The 24745-nt window shown below is 32.0% G+C and overlaps 3 protein-coding genes across 4 annotated transcripts in view; 1 reads left to right on the forward strand and 2 right to left on the reverse strand.

Annotated features, from left to right (window-relative positions):
- Window positions 1-24745, reverse strand: part of DCX-EMAP (Doublecortin-domain-containing echinoderm-microtubule-associated protein) — a 587536-nt gene that overhangs the window by 403349 nt on the left and 159442 nt on the right. The gene's annotated exons all lie outside the window — the stretch shown is intronic.
- Window positions 18086-19773, reverse strand: LOC136998452 (uncharacterized). Its single transcript, XM_067351097.1, has one exon. The coding sequence runs from the start codon at window positions 19627-19629 to the stop codon at window positions 18691-18693; it is 939 nt and encodes a 312-aa protein (XP_067207198.1). The 5' UTR covers window positions 19630-19773; the 3' UTR covers window positions 18086-18690.
- Window positions 20388-23498, forward strand: LOC136998454 (uncharacterized). Its single transcript, XM_067351098.1, has one exon. It carries the CDS (start codon window positions 20453-20455, stop codon window positions 21131-21133), a length of 681 nt encoding a protein of 226 aa, XP_067207199.1. The 5' UTR covers window positions 20388-20452; the 3' UTR covers window positions 21134-23498.

A 24745-nucleotide genomic window follows, 5' to 3' on the forward strand; every position in this document is an offset into this window, starting at 1 on the left:
GCTTGTTTGTTTTCCATTTTTTTGTTTGTATGATACTTTAACTTGTGTCATATAAGCGCTCGGTCTATTTTTATATATATCTATGGTTTCTCGCTACTTTTCTCTTGTTTCATCTTAATTTTTTCTACATTCTCTTGTCTCTTCAGGTATATTTTTTCATATCTTGACGATCGTTGATTCTTCAATAAGACAATGCCTTTCACTAAATGTTTAGGCTGTAATGACCAAAAAAGATCGAAAAATGATAAGTTTTTTCCTATCGAAGACACATCAAATTCGTTGATGATGGTTAACAATTTGCGGAAAAATAATCCAAAGAAACGGAAATTAGAAGAATTGAATCACATTCCATTACAGAGCAAAATATGTAAAAACTGTTACAAATTTAGTAATCAGTCAAAAATCATCTTAAGATCCCAGATGGATGATGATCCAGATATACCTGATCTCTCGATTTATCGTCAAGGTATTAATTCTCATTCGCGATGCACTTTTGGCTGCGAAAATCCCTCGAAGTTGATCGCAATTTCCCGAATTATCCGTTGTAAACTACTCATGGATTATAAATTCTTGACCAAATATAATGCTCGTATGTGTAGCAATCATGTCGATAATTCTACAATTTGGCCACTTGTGCAGCAAATTACAAAAAAAGTAAGTGCTGAAAAACAAAAAACAGTCAGTGATCTTATGTTTATTTACTATCAAGAGCTGAAAGAGAAAAATGAAAAGATATTCGATGTGGATAATATCGACTCCATTGATAATACGACCTTCAAAAATTGGTTTGCTCTCGATAAAGAACAATTTCAAACTGTATGCAGTTTTTCTGTAACATGTCAACCTAAGCATGTTGCTGTTTTACTTTGTAAAATGCGAACTTCTCTTTCTGATGAACAACTTTCATTCTTATTCGGTGTTTGTCGGAGGACTATTGAAAATCATATAAATTCAGCAAGAGAAGATTTCCATAAAAACTTCGTTCCACAATTCATCAATCGGAATGATCGCTCAGTATTCCTTGCTTATACGACACCAATGTCAAAAGTACTATTCGACATTCCCGACGATAAAGCCTGCATAGTATTCGATGCCACCTATCGCCTAGCACAAAAATCTGCGAATTATGCAGGACAAAAACATATGTGGAGTGAGCAGAAAAAAATGCCGTTGGTCAAACCTATGGTAGGTTGCTCTTCAGATGGTTTCATACGTTTTATACGTTTTTGGACCATTTGACGCAACGCATAATGATGCGACAATATTATGGGATTGTTTCCAGAGATACGCGAACGACTTGCATACTATTCATGAGGGTGATACGATATTAGTTGATAGAGGTTTTCGTGATGTGCTGAATTTCCTAACTGAAGAGAAGAATTTGAAAGCTTATTGTCCAGTACTTGGCCAACTCAATACCGCAGAAGCAAATGCTTCGAGATGTGTAACCAAATGTCGCTGGGTCATAGAGCAAGTCTTCGGTCGCCTCAAGAAGAAATTCAAGATTTTCTCTTTGCCAGCACATAATAGAACTCTCAAACACGATCTCGACTCTCTCTATATCGCTTTTGCCTTCTTGAATTTATTCCACAAACCAATTCTGAGTGATATTATGCATGAAGGCATAGCACAGACTGAAATCTCGACTTAACGTCCCTAATCGTTTGCAAATCATCGTCCAAGAATTCAATCTTCCTCAACTGAGAGCACCATTCTTTGGAGTCGAGTATACATCACTCGATAATGAAGAAAATAATCGACTCATTGGATTTCCTGAACTTTCGATGGATGATCTGTACTACTTGAGTCTCGGACCTTATCAAATACGCAATGCAATTTCATACTATGCAGAGCATCAGAAAGAAGGAATATTCTTGGTGCAGAAATTTAATCCAAGATCAAAGCACCCGTCAGCAGCTTTGAACTATGAGAAGTATGGTATCTCAGTTGAAGAACCTACATTGATTAAAGCGCATATGAAATATTGTTACCGTGGTGGTCAGTATCACTACATTTTTGTTTTGATAGATAAAACAAAAACTGGACGGGATTCTATTCGTGAGTACTATTGTACTTGTCAAAGTGGTGCTCGGACTGCGGGTTGTGCCAGTCATGTAATGACAATTGTATGGTTCCTTGGATTTGCTCAAAACCATGGAATACAAATATCCAATCCTGACATATGCAATGTATCTATCACGATTTACAAAACAACCCTGCATAGTGAGAGGTAAGGGGACTCACCTTAAAAAAGCACCCCAATCTGTGAGAGGCAAGGGGACTCACCTTAAGAAAGCACCCCAATCTATGAGAGACAAGGGAACTCACCTTAAAAAAGCACCCCAATCTGTGAGAGGCAAGGGGACTCACCTTAAAAAAGCATTCCAATCTGTAAGAGGCAAGGGGACTCTCAGCAGAAAAGCATCTCGATCCGTGAAAGGCGGTGTCACGTGTCACTTCAACTCCATCTATTTTGGGGAATTTTCATGCTAGACGAAAACTAAGGTCATATTTCAATCCGGCATAAAAATCCATAAGAAATGGTATGTTTCACTTCGTTATATATATTTTATTTCTTGGTATGGATACTTAAAGAGTTTCGTGTATTTTCATGGATTATGAGAAATCATCACTTTGAACCCTTTATATCTCCGGAACCGTGCTTATGCTCATCTTAAAATTTCTCTGGGATTAATGTTCCATCATACAGTACTATTTGGCATAAAAAAAAGTTTGAAATTCGAGGTCCAAAAAATGGGCTAAAAAACAGGTTTTTTTGCCATCACTCTTTGGATCATCTTCAACCTTTTTTATCCAACATTAAAATCTATGATTCTCGAGCCAAGGATCAGAAAAGCTTGCTTTTGCTCTTTTCTGTACTGATGGATCACACATCTTACATAAAGAAAAAGAAACAAAAATAAAGGTTTAAAAAACAGAAATAATACAGAAAAAAAGACAGAAAATAAAGAATAAAAAAGATGAAAATATATAGAAAGTAAAAAACTTACTGAAATATTTTTAAGATGATAATAGAAAAAAGTACTAGTGATAATAATCTTTAACTGACCTGTAGTAATGTACTGAACGTTGTCTCGTAACACAGCGATGCTAGAAATGTACACACGACCATCCACACAATCGAGAATCGGTTACGTCCTACGTATGGCCTTACGGCGCACATGACGCGTACGTAACAGTTTTCGATTGTGTGAGTGCAAACCTCGCGTATATTTTTAGCATCATTGTTGTGACATTATAAGTTATTATATATATAAAGTTAGCAAATGCAACACAATGCAATTAATACACGACAATTTTATTTTATTATATTAACTTCAAATAGATTGTATTTTATTTATTTACCTATTAATTAATTCAAATAAATTGTATTTTATTTATTTATCTAATAATTAATTATTTTATTTATTTATACATTTTAATTATTTTGATTAAACAATCCGTAAATATTAATTATACATATTTTACATACATACTTCACATTGTATCTATAAACGACAAGCGTGTAACAAATTCTTATCTGCAAAAATCATCATATTTATGTAAAAAATGCCAATAAAATTCTACATACTAGTTATAATACATGATAAAATATGTGATAACATAGTTATGTAATAAAATGTGATCAAATCAAATGTGGTATAACAGGGCTCCAGGCGAAGGTCCACATTAAAAAACCTAACGCGCCCTTGGTGAAACCTCAAAAATGGTGTGAAAGACCATCACTAATTCCTAATTCTCAATTTTTAATTCATGATGCGTTAATACAGTCTATCTTCTTGTTCCGAAATGAAATAATTCCAATTCCTATTCCTAATATTTAATAGATAGATAGTCTATATTTTTTCCCCTTAGGGTTACAAACTCTTACATAACTACTTACATCTACTTACAGCTAACTTACATCTACTTAAATACTAATTATCCTAACAAGATTGACGTGGGCTTCCCTTTCTATTGTGGTTCCGCCCACGTCCATTTTTACCCTACATACACACACATACACACACAACGCATCTTGTGACTTCCGCTTCCTCTTGCATATTATTCTTTACCTCCCCCCCCTCTCTCATCCCCTTCCCCCTCCATCCATCACTTTTTCCTCCTCATCTTCTTCCTCCCTCTGCCTTTCCTTTTCTACTTCTCTCATCCACCATTCCCCTTCCCCTTCTTCGCCTAATATCCATCCTACCATTTCTTGCGAACTCCCCCCTCCCGTGGCCCATTCTCTGCATTCCTTCCACATATGCTCCCAAGTCTCTCTTCCCCCTTCCCCCCACATAATCTACAAATTCTTTTCTCCTCCCCTTTCCAGTACATTTTCTCTCTTACTACATTCCCTAACCTAAACCTGGCTATCCCTTTCCATCTATTTTTCCCCCAATCTTTTTTTAAATATTTCGGAATTCCTTTCTTTTTGATTTTTTTTGTACTATTATATTTTGATTCCTTAATCTTCTCCCATCTTTCCATCCTTTGCTTCCTTTTCTTTATATCTATTATTTCTCCAAACCAATCCTCCTATTCCTCACTCCTCTTCTGTATCTCCTTCACCCTCACTTCCTTGTCCACAAAAAAATTCTTTCCTTTCCCTTTCCTATCCCTCCAGCCCATTCCCTTTTCTACACCTTTCCTTCATCTCCTCCCAACATCTCCTCGCCGACTCACTATCCCTCCCTTCCTCCAATCCTAATATTTAATATTTATTCTTATTCTTAATATTTTCTGTATTGTACGTTGGGCCTAAGACTTATAATTATAAAGCATGCGTGTTTTTCGCATGTGTGCGTGTATACATAGCGTGCGTGCAAAGGCCATTTCAAGAAAAAATATGTAATCAATGTTTGTGTAGCTGTTTTCTTAATTAAATTAAGAATTTTATTCCAAAAACATTAATTTTTTTATATATTTTATATTATTATTTCACAAATGAGAAAGCTGTAAGAACATTTAACGCTTCATTATATCAAGAAGCAAGCACGTCGCTTTGCTGTATCCCGCTCGGTTGTTGGCTCAATAAGAAAGAAAAAGAAAGAAGACGTACGTCTGCTCTCTTCTATTATCAAACAGCGGGGCGCACCGGATGTGACTTTCTGTTGTGTACGTGAGCAGTCCAAATATGCACGGCTGGCATCACTGATATCAATCACGGACCGTGATTCACGGTTAAGGGGATGCTGGTGTAAAAGCCAAATTCCGACGCGAAAGCGCCATCATTTCGATGGTACTAAAAATAAAAATAACATTATCGGCGTAGCCTACGGACCTACGCCGCGTAAGTCCGTGTGTACGCATTTGTTTTAGTGGTAATTCACTACACTGACGTGTGGTCTGTATACGTGTCATCGGATAGTTTGTAAACAAACCATGCTTGCGCTTGTTTCCTCGACTGAAATTTCGTCGCAAGGCTGCAATCAAGAGACACGGTAGTATCTCGCGCTAAGTTCACGCGCAGCGTAAGACCGACCGTGTATCTTTACGCGAGCACATGAGCTGATAGGAGTCGAGATTTTCATATCTCAATAATGCGTGGACCGATCGAATTTATAATAGGCTCAATCGATAGAGTACATGCGATTTACATAATAAAAGTATCTTTACTTTTTTTGTACATGCTTTCTAAAAAAATATATTAATTGCCAAAGTTTGCCAAAGTCGAAATATGCCGAAATCTATGTAAGTCTTGGTCGCCGTCGTCGTCGTCTGTTCGTCATTCTTCTCTAATATATAAGTTTGTCCTTTGTCAACTAGAAGCATCAAAATGTGACATGGTTGTCCTTTTCTACATCCCGTGAAATGTCGATTCCCGCATAAGAGCGTCTTTTTTCTTTTCTTTCTTTTTCTAAAAGATGTCTGTCCTTTTCCAACATGGCGGCGCTCAGATCTGTCAGCTCGCAGCTTTGATGATACTAATCATATTGATATAATTAATATCGGTCGTAAAATGTATATGTAACGTGTTGTGGAGACGAATAAAGATAGTGTATATCAAAATAATAGTATTCTTTATAAAAAAAATTTTTCTCGTCTTGAAGTGCAGAAGTGTAGCAACACACATGCTGACAACACTCTTAAAGGGAACGTTCACAAGTATCCCTTCCCGATTTGATTCTCCTTAAAATATGTTGTAAAACATACAATTTGAGAAGACACGTATTTTTTTATAGCGGCCCTAACTCAAATTTAAGGGGTGAAACACTCTTTTGAAAAAAATGAGTTTTTTCTTTGTAACTATCGCCAAAACCGTAGGAGATATAAAAAAATGTTTCAAGTAGAAGTTGTATGGCTTGTAATGGGCTTTATAACTGTGTAGTTGGATTTTCAAAAAATGTAATTTTTTTTAGTTTACCCCCACCTCTTGGTATTATTTTTTTGAATTTCAAAATTTTTGTAATGACAAAAGTTGTAGCATTTTTTACGCTGAATTCAACCATATATGATTTTATTATGTTCCGAAATCGCATCTTTCAAAAATGAGTCATCAGTATCACATTATATGCGTCGCGCTGCATGACGCATTGTTTATACCGCACTTGTGTTGCGCAATAGTTGTTAAATAAATATAAAAATGACATGTTATTACATATTTAAGGAAGAAAAGTTAACTAAAATTGTTGCTAAAGCATCCCTTCCACATTACACTCTTATAGATAATCGCTGCATTTCGTGCATAGCGCGTTGTTATATGCAAGTTAGCTATCAGCGCATATTACACTTTGAAGTTTCGCTTGCAGTGACCACGGGAAAATAATTTATGAAACGGAAACAGTGAATGAATCAATCTATTCAACATATATTCATCCTGACTCTACCCTCTTGGCCCGACTTGACTGACAATGAATTGAAATATAAAATTCTGTACAGTTTACTCTTTTTCAATAATTTTAATATACTGCGATATATTCTATATACTATTACATTCTATTAAATTACTACGATTTTTTTAAACTATGGTATATAAAATCTTGAAATATAAAATGTATATTATAAGTATAATTATAATATATTGATACAATAAATAAGCTTTTATATATATATAAGCTTATTTATATATATTATAATTATACTTATAATATACATTTTATATACCATAGTTTAAAAAAATCGTAGTGATTTAGTGGAATGTAATAGCATGTAGAATCGCAGTATATTAAAATTATTGAAAAAGAGTAAACTGTACAGAATTTTATATTTTATTTCATTCTCAGTCAAGTCGGGCCAAGAAAGTAGAGTTAGGGTAGATATGTTGAATAGATTGATTCATTCACTGTTTTCGTTTCATAAATTATTTTCCCGTGGTTACTGCAAGCAAAACATCAAAGTGTAATATGCGCTAATAGCTAACTTGCATATAACAACGCGCTGCGCACGAAATGCAGCGATTATCTATAAGAGTGTAATGTGGAAGGGATGCTTTAGCAACAATTTTAGTTAACTTTTCTTTCTCAAATATATAATAACATGTCATTTTTATATTTATTTTGCGACTATGCACAACACAAGTGCGGTATAAACGGTCATGCAGCGCGACGCATATAATGTGATACTAATGACTCATTTTTGAAAGATGTGATTTCGAAACCTAATAAAATCATATATGGTTGAATTCAGCGTAAAAAATGCTACAACTTTTGTCATTACAAAAATTTTAAAATTCAAAAAAATAATAACAAGGGGTGGGGGTAAATAAAAAAAATTTCATTTTTTGAAAATTTAACTACACAGTTATAAAGCCCATTACAAGCCATACAACTTCTATTTGAAATATTTTTTTATCTCCTACGGTTTTGGCGATAGTTACACACAAAGAAAAAAACCGTTTTTTTTTCAAAGGAGTGTTTGATCCTTTAAATTTGAGTTAGGGCCGCTATAAAAAAATACGTGTCTCCTCAAATTGTATGTTTTACAACATATTTCAAAGAGAATCAAATCGGAGGAGGGGACACTTGTGAACGTTCCCTTGTTAGTATTCTGTAGTTAGTGGACAGAAAGTGTACTTTGTGCAAGATCTATAGAGAGAAGGTTACCTCAGGCAAACAGCTTGTGGGCGAGGGACGATGAAGTAAGGGGGGAGCTAGAAACAGCTTGTTGGCGAGGGGCGACGAAGTAAGGGGGGAGCTAGAAATAGCTTGTAGGCGAGGGGCGACGAAGGAAGGGGAGAGCATGATGATCTCATCGTCGAACAGTAGCTGTCTCTCTCTTTCAAAGTTCTTCCTTTTCTAACTCTGTCACTCGCTCTCATTATTGACTTTCATGTGTCAAGTTCAAGTTGAAGAGGTTATATAGTAAAAATCGAAGGTACGTATATTAATTATTTTGTCTGTTATTTCCCCTAACATATTCAAATGAACAAAACCGAAGAAATAATTATATATATTTATAAATAATTATATATAATTATAAATATTTAACCCACATAACCTAAACAATATTTCTTTTATCTAAATACATACAATTTTTATAACTTTTAAGTCGATCTGGTATTATTATTGTTATTGTTATATTATTATTATTGTAATGACTGAAATCACAATTCCTTTACAAATATTGTATTGTGTATTATTATTCTTTTTAGCAAGGATGTCAATTCGTGGAGCACGGATAAAATGCACTGTATCAGGATGTGGCAATGTTTATTGCAAAGCAATTGTAAAGAATCCACATATTCAATTTCATAAAGTGCCCAAGAACATCCAATTAAAAGAACAGTGGGCACATGTATGTGGGAAAAGTCTTGAAAAGTTTACCGGTTTTATCTGCTCAAATCATTTAAAAAAAAATGATTACGAGAGAGCTCTTGCAGAAGCACTGGGCGAATCATCAAAACCTCGATTAAAGTGTACAGGTAATGCTGAAAAATTAATTTGTTTTGTATTAAGGTATTACACTAATTTTTTGAATGTTTATATATAATCGCACTCTATTAATCTATTTCTGATTCTTTTATTGCAGCAATACCATCATTGCATTTACCAATATCTGATGATTTAAATGCAAACAAGGAGAACACTGAATTAAGTGACATAATCTTCACGCAATCTTCATTAGATAAGGAGAACATTGAATCAGGTCACACAATTTTCAAACAGTCCTCACCAACACATGATGAAAATCCATTGCTAAATACATGTTATAAAGATGCAATAACTCAAACAGAAGAACATTTCTGTGATATTATTAGTATAAGACTCAACTGCGTAACCAAAAAATTCGAAGAGAGTGAAGAATCTCATAAGAATTTAGAAATAGAATTAAATGAATTCAAAGTTAAGTACGAAGCAGCGATTACCGAATTGAATGCGACAAATTCAGAAATAATAGAACTTAAAAATAATAATAATCAATTAAGATGTTATAAAGATGCAATAACTCAAACAGAAGAACATTTCTGTGATATTATTAATATAAGACTCAACTGCGTAACCAAAAAATTCGAGGAGAGTGAAGAATCTTGTAAGAATTTAGAAATAGAATTAAATGAATTCAAAGCTAAGTACGAAGCAGCGATTACCGAATTGAATGCGACAAATTCAGAAATAATAGAACTTAAAAATAATAATAATCGACTGAATAGTTGTTTAAATAAATTATTAACGCAATGTCAAATTGATATAGCACTAAACAAAAAAAAATACGTAATTTGGTCAAAAGATGATATATCACGGGCATTTGCTTTACGGTATTATAGTCAACAAGGTTACAGATATTTAAAAGAAAAATTACATTACCCTTTGCCTGGAATTTCTTCACTACAGAGATGGGCCTCTACTATTAATATGCGGCAAGGTATTTTGAAAGATGTGTTACATTTAATGAAAATAAAAGGAGAATCTTTGTCCAAAATTGAGAAAGTTACGGTATTAAATTTCGATGAAATGAAAGTCAACGCTTTATACGAGTATGATCGGAAATACGACGAAATTATTGGACCACATCAATACATGCATATAGCAATGGTTCGGAGCTTGTTCGGAAATTGGAAGCAACCAGTATACGTCCAATTCGATACAAAAATGACTGAAACAATTATATATCAAATAATAAAAGAATTGAATGATATTTCGTATTCAGTTGTAGCAATTGTATCAGACTGTGGTGGTGGCAACGTCGGTCTATGGAAAACTTTAGAAATATCTACTGAAAAAACATATTTTTCGCATCCGATAACCAAAGAAAACGTTTATGTGTTCGCAGATGCACCACACATTCTAAAATTAATTAGAAATTGGCTATTGGGTACTGGTTTTGTATTAGCAGATAAAACTATAATAACAGCAGAACCATTACGATGTTTAATCGCCGAAACTAATTCTGAGATTAATTCTTGCCATAAATTAACAAATGGTCACGTTTATTGTGAAAAAATTAAACGACAAAATGTTGCATTAGCAGCTCAATTATTGTCGCATACGACTGCAACTGCTCTGAAACAATATCGTCCAGGTTTGGATAATAAAGTGGCAATCGATACTGCAAACTTCATTGAACAGATCAGCCAGTGGTGGGACCTTATGAATTCGTATGTTACTGGAGGAAAGGTAGATTGTAAAAAACCATATGGTCTCAATATCAACGTCCAAAATGAAGTTCTCGATACGGTCTACAACATGATAAATGCAATGCGTTGTCAATCGAAAAAAGTTCTACAAATATTTCAAAAAGGACTTCTTATATCAATTGCTTCATTAAAACAGTTATATGTTGAAATAAAACTTAAATATGGCATATCGTATATTGCTACTTATAAATTAAATCAGGATGGTCTTGAAAATTTTTTTTCGCAAGTACGTGGAAAAGGTGGTTCTAATGAACACCCTACCCCATTAGATGCTCAATATAGAATACGTATGATTATCCTTGGTAAGAATCCAGGTGTAGTCCAAAAAAACCGCAACGTGCATGAAGCAGTGCATGACGAATATATGTCTTCGTCCGTTATTAAAGCTTCAGGTATTCCAATATCTGAATGTGATGAAACAACTGATGAACCTTCAGATTACGAAGAAAAACCATTCGAAGTCCAGAGTTTATCGACTATTTCCTCCATTACACATTGCGATTATAACGTTATGACAGTAAATATAAAATGTGAAGCAGATGGTCTACTTTATTTAGCAGGTTGGTTGGCCAGAAAATATAAAACAAAATATCCAACTTTGGGGTGCTATACATATGAGTCAAATATTGAACATAATTATGTATTCCCGAATTGGTTGCAACACATTTCTTATGGTGGACTGACACAGCCATCTACAGAATGGCTGAACCAAGTTAAAAAAATGGATAAATATTTTTGTAAATTTCATAAAGATGGTTTACAAAAAGGACCTGCCGTTGTTAAAAACTTAACTATGGCAATAGTAAAGAAGAAAAATATCGACATACCTGAGGAACTAGTACGTGCATTTATTCTCCAAAGAACCTATGTACGTATTAAATTTTATAATACTGCCAAAAAAAATCGCAAGCACGTAGGTAGTAATAAAAGGAAAGCAGACGATAATCAAAGAAGAGTCGCTAATAAATATAAAAAAATTATTAATTAATTTAACGCAAATAAATTTCTTTATATTAACAGATTAATACAATATATATATATGTATTTTTATTATTATAGATACTTATAAAAATTTTATTATTATACTTATTATTATTATACTATTATACTTATTATTATTATACTTATTATACTTATTATATTTATTATACTTAATTTTTATTATAGATAATTATAAAATTTTATAATCACAATGTTGCCGCATATTTAATGATCCCTAATATATACCCCATCATATTTGTTTTAAAGAATTATTTTAAGATTTCAACAGAAACATTTCAATAATATTTTATTAGCAAATATTTGAAAATTATTAACACTTTGTAAATTTTATCATATAAATATTCACATTTGCAATGTTGAAACATATATTACAATTTCATTATTTAAGTTTGTATCATAATAAATTTGTGTATGATTCTTTTTATATTATCCTAGAATTGTACTTACATTTATGAATTTCAGTTACAATTTCTTGACAATTTTTGAGGTTTTCACAATTAAATATAAAAAATAAATTTCTTTATAGTATTTCTTTTGTAAATAATGCATATAAACAGTAAATATTATTTTAAAAATAATTTTTAAATCTGTACTATTTTTTCTTTTATTTTACTACTTTACAAATAATGTTTTTTGTGTATATCCCCAAATTATATTTTAATTTCATTGATATTACAGTCTAAATACGAGTACAAAGCAATTTGTACTATAAATGCATCTGTTGCAGCGATATTTAACATTATAAACGTTAAATATCTAGCGCTATAATTTGCAATATATGTAATTTATAGCGCCTGTTTAATTTACTTTTCAATTTTTATTACGCAATTTCCAGTGCTATCAATATTTTACAAAATAAAAGTATTTTTTCGATAAAAACTCAAAGCATTTCTATATTATAGGAGCGAGAGAGAAAACACTAAAGCGTGCGAGAGAGACAGCTACTGTTCGACGATGAGATCATCATTGCCCCTCTTGCCGCTCACCCCGCTCGGCATTTGCCCCTCTTGCCGCTCACCCCGCAGAGCATTAGCCCCTCTTGCCCCTCGTCCCTCTTTGCGCATGAGGTAACCTTCTCTCTATAGATCTTGTACTTTGTGCACATTGGTGGAATCGGCAGGTATGTAATGTTTATAGAGAAGAAATGTCTAACACTTGGATTGAAGCTGACGATACGCTAATTAAAAAAAGACAATGGCCTAGAGGTGCTAAAGATGTTTTTGTCATTCTTACAGAAATTTGATCAAAAGTAATCTGTTTTTATATATGAAAAAACGCAATCACTTAGAAATACAGATGGTTTTTTATACCCTTTTTATGATCACTAATAATTTTCTTATAAAATATGTTGTGAAATATAAAAAAAAATTATTAGGTTTGTATAAATTAAGATTTCTATAATCGAAAAGAAGATCGTCGTATTGAAAATATGACGGGAGTGATGGTGGGATATTATTACCATTATTTTTACTAAAAAAAAAGAATCATATTTATTAAAATTATTTTTACTAAAAAAAAGAAATAATATCTCACAAAAAAACCTTTTTTTTTTAAAAAGGTAAAAAAAGGGCGCCAAGTACACGCCTTGTTATATTAAAAAGAAGTTTTCCTCATAAAAAAACCTTTCCAAAAAATTGTTTTTTTAAAAAAAGTTTTCCTCATAAAAAACCTTTTCAAAGAACTGTACTTTCAAAAATATATTATATTAAAAAGAAGTTTTTCTCACAAAAAACCTTTCCAAAAAAAGTTGTATATATTATAAAAAACTTTCCAAAAAGATTGTATTTCCAAAAATATATTATAAAAAAATCTTTTTAAAAAAATTATATATATTTATTATAAAAAACCTTTCCGAAAAAATTGTATTTTTAAAAAAAGTTGTATATACCAAATAAAAATTCGCTACATATTCTGCCTATAAAAGAGGTGATATCAGAAAATGACGCCAAGTTTAAATAAAGAACCTTTCAAAAAAAGTTGCATGTGTATCTAATTATTTATTTAAAAATGATATTTATGTTTATATCTAGTTAATTCTTCTTAAGTATACTTTTTAAAATAATTGCATCTGTATCTAGTTATTTTTTTTATATCTGTATCTAGTTAAATAAAAAAATTTTTCAAATTTAATCAAAATAAAAAAATATTACAAAATTTCGCAAAAAACTTGGCGCTGCTATAAAATAGCCTTCATTGCTCTATAATATTTTAAGATGTATAATAATATTTTAAGGCTATTTTATAGCAGCGCCAAGTTTTTTGCGAAATTTTGTAATATTTTTTTATTTTGATTAAATTTGAAAAATTTTTTTATTTAACTAAATACAGATATAAAAAAAATAACTAGATACAGATGCAATTATTTTAAAAAGTATACTTAAGAAGAATTAACTAGATATAAACATAAATATCATTTTTAAATAAATAACTAGATATACATGCAACTTTTTTTGAAAGGTTCTTTATTTAAACTTGGCGTCATTTTCTGTCTATCACCTCTTTTATAGGCAGAATATGTAACGAATTTTTATTTGGTATATACAACTTTTTTTAAAAGTACAATTTTTTTGGAAAGGTATAATGTACGAGAAGACATAGGCGTATACAAGGTGTCAAATAAATATGAAATAAATATGACAAAATAATAAATGAAAAATATACATATAATACTATATATATCACTGAAGAAAAATGTCATATACTTTTCTTATTTTTATCATTATGTAGTAAATACAAAATAACTAATTAATCAATTAATTAATATATACATATACACACATATTGAATAAGTAGTTATCTTTATTTTGTATTTTATATGATAATGACTGAAATAATGACAGTATACATCATTTCAGTTATGTAAAATACAAAATAAAGATAACTATAGTCAATATGTATATGTATGTATTGAATAATTAATTAACTTATTTATTTATTTTGTATTAATTACATAAGAATAAAAATAGGGAAAGCATATAACATTTTTTTCAATTATATTAATATATATAGTATTACACATACATTTTTCAAATAAAATATTTTATTATATCTAATTTATATCTATTAAACACCTTGTATAAGTCTATTTCGTCTCGTATGTACATCATACAGCCATACGATAGAATTTAAATTGCGAAAAAAAGGAAAATGACCTTATAAATTATCCGATAAAACATAAACAGACGTATAGTAAATTACTAACTAAAAAAAATACGTATTTTTTAAAATCTGCCAGCTCACAAATAAATCGTCTTTAGCTCTCTTATTTCTAAACTGTCAGCTGACGTTAGATTGCCTCTGGCTTTTGTAATTCTAAATTGCCAGCCCACGAGAAAACCGCCCCTGGTTTTTGTAATTTTAAATTGCCAGTCCACGAGAAAACCACCTCTGGCTTGTCTTAATTTATATTGCCAGTCCACGAGAAAACCACCTCTAGCTTGAAGACAAGAATAAGAATTCTCTAATGCCAGTCCACGAGAAAACCGCCTCTGGCTTGAAGACAAGAATAAGAATTCTCTAATGCCAGTCCACAAGAAAACCGCCTCTGGCTTTTCTAATTCTAAATTGCCAGCACACGAGAAAACCGCCTCTGGTATTTGTAATTCTAAATTGCCAGCCCACGGGAAAAGCCTCTGGCTTGTCTTATTCTTTATTGTAAGATATTTTTATTACGTCATATGCTTTATATATATACAGGGTGTCCCAGGCTTACCGTATCACCCGTTAATGGCAGATTCCTGAGGTCATTTGGAGACGAAAATTTTAATACCAAAATGTCAAGACTACTAGAGATCTAAATACTCAGAGAAGCGCGACCGGTGTTACGAGCAGTGATTGGCTATCGCAAATGCCAGCCATTTTAAAAACTAACTATAGTTTACATTACATATATTATAGATTTTCAGTAGTGTGATGTGTGATTCGAAATGCACTTGCAATGGGTGATATTTATATTTTTTCAACAAATATGTTATGTGTAAGTTGCAACATTTTACTTACATATATAATAATATATATTTATGCTTCGGCATATAAAAATATTATTTTTTTTATGTAGATTAAAAGCAATATTTCAAAAAAGTTGTGATATAGATGTCAACAAGTACAAATTTTCTAATTTTTTAATATATGTTTTTCTATAGATTTCTGAAAAGAAATATTTTGTTTTTATAAAGAGTTTATTTGTAAAATGTTTATGATGTAATAAAATATTTGTGATACTTTCCGTAATATTGAATTTGTCTTCCTACTTACTTAATTTTAAAATTAGAAGGGAAAATATACAATTCTAATGTAATACACAGATTTTTCTTTATTAAAGGAGAGATTGAAATACATAGTTAATTTGTTAAAATTAAAAAAAAAAAAAATTTTTTTTATTGTGTCTTCCTTTCTTATCATAATTATACATATCTAAAGTAAAAATCAAATAATTATACATAAAAAATAAGTAAATTAATTCGAATAACTTTTTCGATTTGTTACTGATGTGTTGCTTCCTTGATTGTGATTGTCTTTATTTGCTGCTATGTACCGTTTATATATCCAATGATATTAGCCAATGCCTAACATTGTTATTTTAATCATTTTCCATTATCTTTTCTCTTCTCTAGATATTTCTTTTAAATCTTTGAATTTTTAAAGCAATTATTTTAAGCATAATTTTCCTCTCCATATATACAATTCTATTTTTTAAAAGAGCGTTCTTTTGCTTAAAATGAGCAAGATGATTCTTACTTTTTTCTACTTCAGCAAGAATATGTTCCAATTTAATTGAGGCTGGATTAATTTCAGTCTTTTCTTTATGAATAATACACATGTTTCTTTGATTACAACTCTCTTCACTGTTGATATATAGGTAATTGCTCTTCTTTACTGATGTGATTATTAGAGAAGGTAATTTGATCGTTGACAGATAGTACACAATCGTTATTATCCTCATTATGTTCATTGAGTAAAGGCATGATACTGCATCTGTACCAGTAATACAATAATTATCTTCAACAATTTCAGAAAAAAGTTTTCAGAAGTTTTTAAATTATAAATAAATATTCACGTGTTTATCTTTGATTCTGTTATTCTGTTGATAATTATGCAAATAATAAAGCACAAAGTGTCTTCCAGCACCTAAAAATGTTCAATTGCAAGCATTTAAATAATAATAATAATTTATAAACACAAAAATAATTTATTTAAAGAACTTACAGAAAATACAGCTCCTTGCAGTATAATTTTCATCTGTCATTACTTTTAAGACCGGTATTCATAATTCGACGCCATTTTTAATATTTGTTGCGATACTGACATAAGCCGGTAGCGCCTCTCTGATTATTTAGGCCTCTAGAGACTACTATAGTATTTGAATGAAAAAGGCTTAAAGTTTACCAATCAGCTTGTCAGAATTTCGCGCGCTCAAGGACATCGCATCTCAAAAGGACCCTTGCACAACATTTTATGTAGCAAATCATACTTCGTACCGATAGTATTGATTTTCTCTCATGACATGAAAAATGTCATTTGTCAATGGCACAACTGCTTTGACAGTTCGACGCGCATCGTGTTTTAATACAATTTAGAATTTATTATCATTAGTAAATTCGTCAGTATTGCGAACAATGTAAATAAAGTGAATAAGAGCTGAGTGAAGTAAATAAAGTGAATAAGAGCTGAGTGAAGTAAATAAAACGTATTGAATAAAGTGTTGTGCAAGGGTCCTTTCGAGATGCGATGTCCCTGAGCGCGCGAAATTCTGACAAGCTGATTGGTAAACTTTAAGCCTTTCTCATTCAAATACTATAGTAGCATCGACATTTTGGTATTAAGATTTTCGTCTCCAAATGACCTCAGGAATCTGCTATTAACAGATGATACGGTAAGTCTGGGACACCCTGTATATATACAAGGTGTCTGGCAATAATCGCCCCACCGGTCATATACAGGTAGAGGAGGTCAAATCGAGTAGAAAAGTCCTTTACCATTTTTTGATTTTTGTAATAAGTACTAAGTAATTAACGAAAAAAGATTGGTGAATCCGTGCAAGTAAAGCGCGCGCAGCGAGAAGGACATCCCACTGCTATGCGATCACTAGGCGCGCGATGAAGCGTTGGGAGGAGCGCTCTACAAATGACAATGGCAACATACGAGCGGCGCGTAACGCTAGATCCTTGTGTCCTAGTGATCGCGTAGCAGTGGGACGTCCTTCTCACCGCGCGCGCTTTACTCGCGCGAATTCGCCGATCTTTTTTCGTTAATTACTCAGTACTTATTATGAAAATTAAAAAATGGTAAAGGACTTTTCTACTCGATTTGACCTCCTCTACCTGTATATGACCGGTGGGGCGATTATTGCCAGACACCCTGTATATATATATATATATGTATATATATACAGGGTGAGTCATTTTAATCTATGGATCCGAATATCTTCCAAATTACGGTATTTACAAAAAAATGGTTTAGATAAAAGTTGACCAGGACAGAGAGGGTCATTTAATTGTACCATTGGTTTTGACCTTGAGGTCAATTTTGAAGGTTATTTCAAGGTCACGATGGTTTTTTTAAATGGGACACCCTATTTTTGACTGCGGATTTCGAAAGAGCGGAAAATTTTACATCAAACTTGTCTTATAAAAAAATTGTTTTTGCGACCTTGGAAAGGTCAAAAATGAAGGTGAAATGCCTGAAAAACGATCTGGTGTAGTTTTTCTGAAATGACGTGGTTTTCTGGGTAACACAAATGTGCATAATGCTTAAACAAAGTCAATAAATTGTAAAAGTGTAAATCACTTTGACTAGCTTGACCTTGAGGTCAATTTTCAAGGTTGTTTGAGGCTCATAACGCATTTTTTGATTAGTAAACTCTATTTTTGACCGCTGAACCTGTTTCTTGACAATGGGCTCTTAAACAATGGCACTTTTTACATGAGCATAGGAATTTTTTAGTTTTTCGACCTGACCTTTTGAAGGTCATATCAAGGTCAAAAGCACTTTCATCTTACTTTTAGCGTTACCCAGAAACAACGACGTGGACATAGTAAGTTCTGTTTCCTTTAGGGTGCTTGATTATCGTGAGTCCCCTTGCCTCTCACTGACACTGTAATTTAAATGAATTACCCACGGAGTAATTGTTCAAAATTACCTCCGTTGGCTTCGAGGCATAACTGCAATCTGTTTTGAAAACTATCCACAGTTCTAAGCAGGGTAGCTCTAGGAATGGCTGCACAAGCTCTACGAATGCGGTCCATAAAATCATCTCTTGTGGTTGGTCGTTCAGCAAAAACAACATTTTTCAAGTATCCCCATAAAAAGAAATCAGGCGACGTCAGATCTGGTGAGCAAGGAGGCCATTCAACTGGACCCCTTCGTCCAATCCATCTGTCATTGTAACTGGCATTTAAAAAGGCACGTACAATGAGTGCATAATGCGGTGCAGCACCATCTTGTTGAAGCCACATTCTTGCTCTTGTTGCTAAGTCAACATCTTCTAATAAGCCTGGTAAGTGATCTCTTAGCAACGATAAGTAACTGTGTCTATCAACGTTTTCTTCAAAACAATAAGGTCCAATCAAATAACCATTTACAATGCCGCACCACACCATAATACTCCATCGATTTTGATGATCTATTGGCCTATACCAGTGGGGATTAACATTTGACCAATAATGGCAGTTGTGTCTATTAAGTTGTCCGTCACTATAAAATTTAGCCTCATCTGAGAAAAGCACATACCTAAAAAAATTAGGATCATTGTGTAACATTTGTAAAGCCCACTGGCAAAAAGCAATACGCATCAGATGATGATTAGGCTGTAAAGCCTGCGTAAGAGTGATGTGGAAAAGGTGATAATTTAGAGCTCTTAAAATTCTAACAACAGTTCTTTGTGGTATACCTATTTCCCTTTCAATCTGGCGAGTACTAACATGAGGATTAAGGTAAACTATTGCTAAAATAGTTACAGCTCGCGCATCATTTTCGTCATATTCATGATGTTGACGTTGACGAACAAAATGTCCATTGCGAGCTCTTTGGACTAAACTACGTATTGTCATATCAGTTGGATGTCGCCTTTCAGGAAAACGTTGAGCATAAAGCCTTGATGCTGCATTGTAATTGCTATAACACTCCCCTAAAACTAATATAATATCAACAATCTCATTAGGACTATAATCAGCTATTCTGGAAAGGTAACTTGTGAATGTAATTACCTACATACCCTGTATCAAGGATAAATGGAAGTCCATTTCTACTACGGGAGCAGCGGACGTAAGGTATCCGATACCTAATGCTAATAATCAACGATTGAAAAAAACTAAACAATTACGTTTGATTTAAGATTTATAATTAGTTATAATAGAGTTTTATTTCTTTTCTTTCTTACTCACTTCTGCATAATTGAAAAATTTACTATTTAAAGTTGCTTAAATTTAAAAATTACAAACATACATATAGGGTATGTAGGTAATTACATTCACAAGTTACCTTTCCAGAATGGCTGATTATAGTCCTAATGAGATTGTTGATATTATATTAGTTTTAGGGGAGTGTTATAGCAATTACAATGCAGCATCAAGGCTTTATGCTCAACGTTTTCCTGAAAGGCGACATCCAACTGATATGACAATACGTAGTTTAGTCCAAAGAGCTCGCAATGGACATTTTGTTCGTCAACGTCAACATCATGAATATGACGAAAATGATGCGCGAGCTGTAACTATTTTAGCAATAGTTTACCTTAATCCTCATGTTAGTACTCGCCAGATTGAAAGGGAAATAGGTATACCACAAAGAACTGTTGTTAGAATTTTAAGAGCTCTAAATTATCACCCTTTCCACATCACTCTTACGCAGGCTTTACAGCCTAATCATCATCTGATGCGTATTGCTTTTTGCCAGTGGGCTTTACAAATGTTACACGATGATCCTAATTTTTTTAGGTATGTGCTTTTCTCAGATGAGGCTAAATTTTATAGTGACGGACAACTTAATAGACACAACTGCCATTATTGGTCAGATGTTAATCCCCACTGGTATAGGCCAATAGATCATCAAAATCGATGGAGTATTATGGTGTGGTGCGGCATTGTAAATGGTTATTTGATTAGACCTTATTTTTTTGAAGAAAACGTTGATAGACACAGTTACTTATCGTTGCTAAGAGATCACTTACCAGGCTTATTAGAAGATGTTGACTTAGCAACAAGAGCAAGAATGTGGCTTCAACAAGATGGTGCTGCACCGCATTATGCACTCATTGTACGTGCCTTTTTAAATGCCAGTTACAATGACAGATGGATTGGACGAAGGGGTCCAGTTGAATGGCCTCCTTGCTCACCAGATCTGACGTCGCCTGATTTCTTTTTATGGGGATACTTGAAAAATGTTGTTTTTGCTGAACGACCAACCACAAGAGATGATTTTATGGACCGCATTCGTAGAGCTTGTGCAGCCATTCCTAGAGCTACCCTGCTTAGAACTGTGGATAGTTTTCAAAACAGATTGCAGTTATGCCTCGAAGCCAACGGAGGTAATTTTGAACAATTACTCCGTGGGTAATTCATTTAAATTACAGTGTCAGTGAGAGGCAAGGGGACTCACGATAATCAAGCACCCTAAAGGAAACAGAACTTACTATGTCCACGTCGTTGTTTCTGGGTAACGCTAAAAGTAAGATGAAAGTGCTTTTGACCTTGATATGACCTTCAAAAGGTCAGGTCGAAAAACTAAAAAATTCCTATGCTCATGTAAAAAGTGCCATTGTTTAAGAGCCCATTGTCAAGAAACAGGTTCAGCGGTCAAAAATAGAGTTTACTAATCAAAAAATGCGTTATGAGCCTCAAACAACCTTGAAAATTGACCTCAAGGTCAAGCTAGTCAAAGTGATTTACACTTTTACAATTTATTGACTTTGTTTAAGCATTATGCACATTTGTGTTACCCAGAAAACCACGTCATTTCAGAAAAACTACACCAGATCGTTTTTCAGGCATTTCACCTTCATTTTTGACCTTTCCAAGGTCGCAAAAACAATTTTTTTATAAGACAAGTTTGATGTAAAATTTTCCGCTCTTTCGAAATCCGTAGTCAAAAATAGGGTGTCCCATTTAAAAAAACCATCGTGACCTTGAAATAACCTTCAAAATTGACCTCAAGGTCAAAACCAATGGTACAATTAAATGACCCCCTCTGTCCTGGTCAACTTTTATCTAAACCATTTTTTTGTAGATACCGTAATTTGGAAGATATTCGGATCTATAGATTAAAATGACTCACCCTGTATATAATGTATATTATGTGCTCTATATTATCTATATTTATATCAAAATACCTTTCTAAAAAATTGACACCATTTTGTATATACCCTTTTTACAATAAATGTATATGATATATGTCATATTTTTTATTTCTAAAGCATAAAATATAAAAATATTTTTAATTTCTCGTATCTACCATTTGTAAAAAAATCTTGATAAAAGAAACAACATTAATTTTGCGACTTGCAATAATCTGTTTTAATATATGCTTCTTTTAAATACTTACAATTAGCTTTATTTTATGTAATTAACTTGGTATTTAAAATACGTATCAAAATCGAAAATGTATTTCTATTACAGTAGAAAAAAAACATTCTTGTCTTACAACAGAGAGAAATGGCAAATTATAATATTGTCTAAAGTACAGTCCAATAAAAACTGTTAAAATTGGACATTTTATAAAACCACTGTGACTCATAAAAAATCAGAACTATTATTTTAAAAATAGACATATTTGAACTGTGTATTTTAAACTGCACTAAGTACACATTCAAAAATTACAGAATAATTTTATTTCTGCAAAATTGTGTATAATATCAGTGGAAAAGTGATTTATTTGTTATGACATCAAGAGACACGGTAGTGTCTCGCGCCAAGTTTACGCGCAGCGCAAGACCGAACGTGTATCTTTACGCGAGCTCAAAGAGCCCAGAGAGCCGAGATTATTTATCGGAACTCAATAATGCCTGGGCCGATCGAGTTGATAATAGTCTTAATCGATAGCGCATACCCAAAATATATAATAAAATATGCTTGTTTTTGTTCTACGTGCTCTATAAATAAACATATAAAAGTCCAAAGTCGAAATGTCAAAAAATTATTATTAATTTTCTAGGATGTACAGTTACATTTTTCATCACTAGATGGCTATAGTGATGTTAGTAGTTAGGTTTGTGTTGGTGGCACTATAGAAAATAGCCGCGCTTACCAAATAACCTTACAGAAATGTGTCAAAAGAATAATATCGAATTCAGCCACTCGCACTACATTGCACTGGTGCACACTCAAGGCTGCTTAATGTTTACCAGTTTTTTATTCGTGTTCACCAGAGTAGTGTAGTGTAGTGTAGCGCGAGTGATCAAATTCGTTATAAATGTATTAAGTGAAATAAATGTATGTATGTATATAGGTTATAAGTGTATTGTAATTGTATTTTAATTTTACCATACATTCTGTCAAAAAGCTTTAGTGTATGATTTGTCTAAAATAAATAAAATTAAATATCTCAAAGTTTAATATTTTAATTCTACGTATCCTAAATTAGTTTCAATAATATTTATAATTTCCAGTCAATTTTTTATATAAAAAAATATAGCATAAGTCACTTTTTGTAATTATCCTAAGTTAGTTTCAATATTTATAATTTCCAGTCAATTTTATATCCATAGAAAATAGGAAACAAAAATTATAAACATAAACTCAACAAGAAATCTTGTAATACACAAAATTAAAATTGACTAGAAATTATAAATATTGTTGGAAATAATTTAGGATACATAGAACAGAAATATTAAGCTTTGATATTTAATTTAATTTATTTTAGACAAATCATACACTGAAGTTTCTAAACAATGGTCTTATAAGGCATAGTGATTATTGGTATGATTGTATAAATTAATTTTACAATACATTCTGTCAAAAAAGCACATCATTCGAGACTTTAGTGTATGATTTGTCCAAAATAAATAAAATTAAATATCTCAAAGTTTAACATTTCTATTGTATGTAATTTAAATTAGTTCCAACAATATTTATAATTTCCAGACAATTTTATATTTTATATGTAAAATTTATTTTATATATAAAAAAATATAGCATAAGATACTTTTTGTAGTTATTCTAAATTGGTTCCAATATTTATGATTTCCAGTCAAGTTTATGTCCATAGAAAATAAAAAACAAAAATTATAAATAAACTCGACAAGAAATCTTGTAATACATAAAATAAAATTGACTGGAAGTTATAAATATTGTTGGAACTAATTTAGGATACATAGAACAGAAATATTAAACTTTGACATTTAATTTTATTTATGTAAAACAAATCATACTAAAGTCTTGAAACGTGTGCTTTTTTTACTGATTAAAATTGACTGGAAATTATAAATATTGTTGGAATTAATTTAGGTTACATAGAACAGAAATATTAAACTTTGGTATTTAATTTTATTTATTTTGGACAAATCATACAAAATTTCTGAAACGTGTGCTTTTTTGACAGATTCTAAATTAGTTTCAACATTTATAATTTCCAGTCAATTTTATCAGAATCAAAACAAAACAGTATTGTTTTACCTTTCAAAAAATTGTCGTATATATTAAACCTTTCAAAAAAACTTGTCATATATATTAAAACCTTTAAAAAAAAACTTGTATATATTAAAATTTTCAAAAAAGCTATTATAAAGTATATACTTTCCACAAAAAAATATGATATCAGGAAATGGCACCAAGTGGGACTAAAGAACTATGAAAAAAGTTGTACACTATTTCTATAAAACTCTTCTATAAAACTCTTGTACATAAAGCTGTCGTATATATAATTAACTATATTATATACTATGGGCGTTTTGCCCAAAGGATGTGTTCGACTTGGCTAAAGACTTTGAGAACCAATTTGTTAGAAAATAAATTTTATTTTCCTCGTCAGAGAAATTAATATATGTACAAGTGTTGTATTCTGTTTCGATTAATTTATTGCGTCAGAGGCGCTTTCTCGGTAAATGTATAAGACCGAGAATCAAAAGAAAAATTGACGGGCGCGGTAAGATATTATCGGCCGCGTCTTTGTATACTGAGCGGGTCCTAAAAAGGACGGTTCAATCGAATCGGCTCGTTGTAGCCCCTTTCCCGG

Source organism: Linepithema humile, chromosome 3 (assembly GCF_040581485.1).
Source record: "Linepithema humile isolate Giens D197 chromosome 3, Lhum_UNIL_v1.0, whole genome shotgun sequence".
Taxonomy (NCBI): Eukaryota; Metazoa; Arthropoda; class Insecta; order Hymenoptera; family Formicidae; genus Linepithema; species Linepithema humile.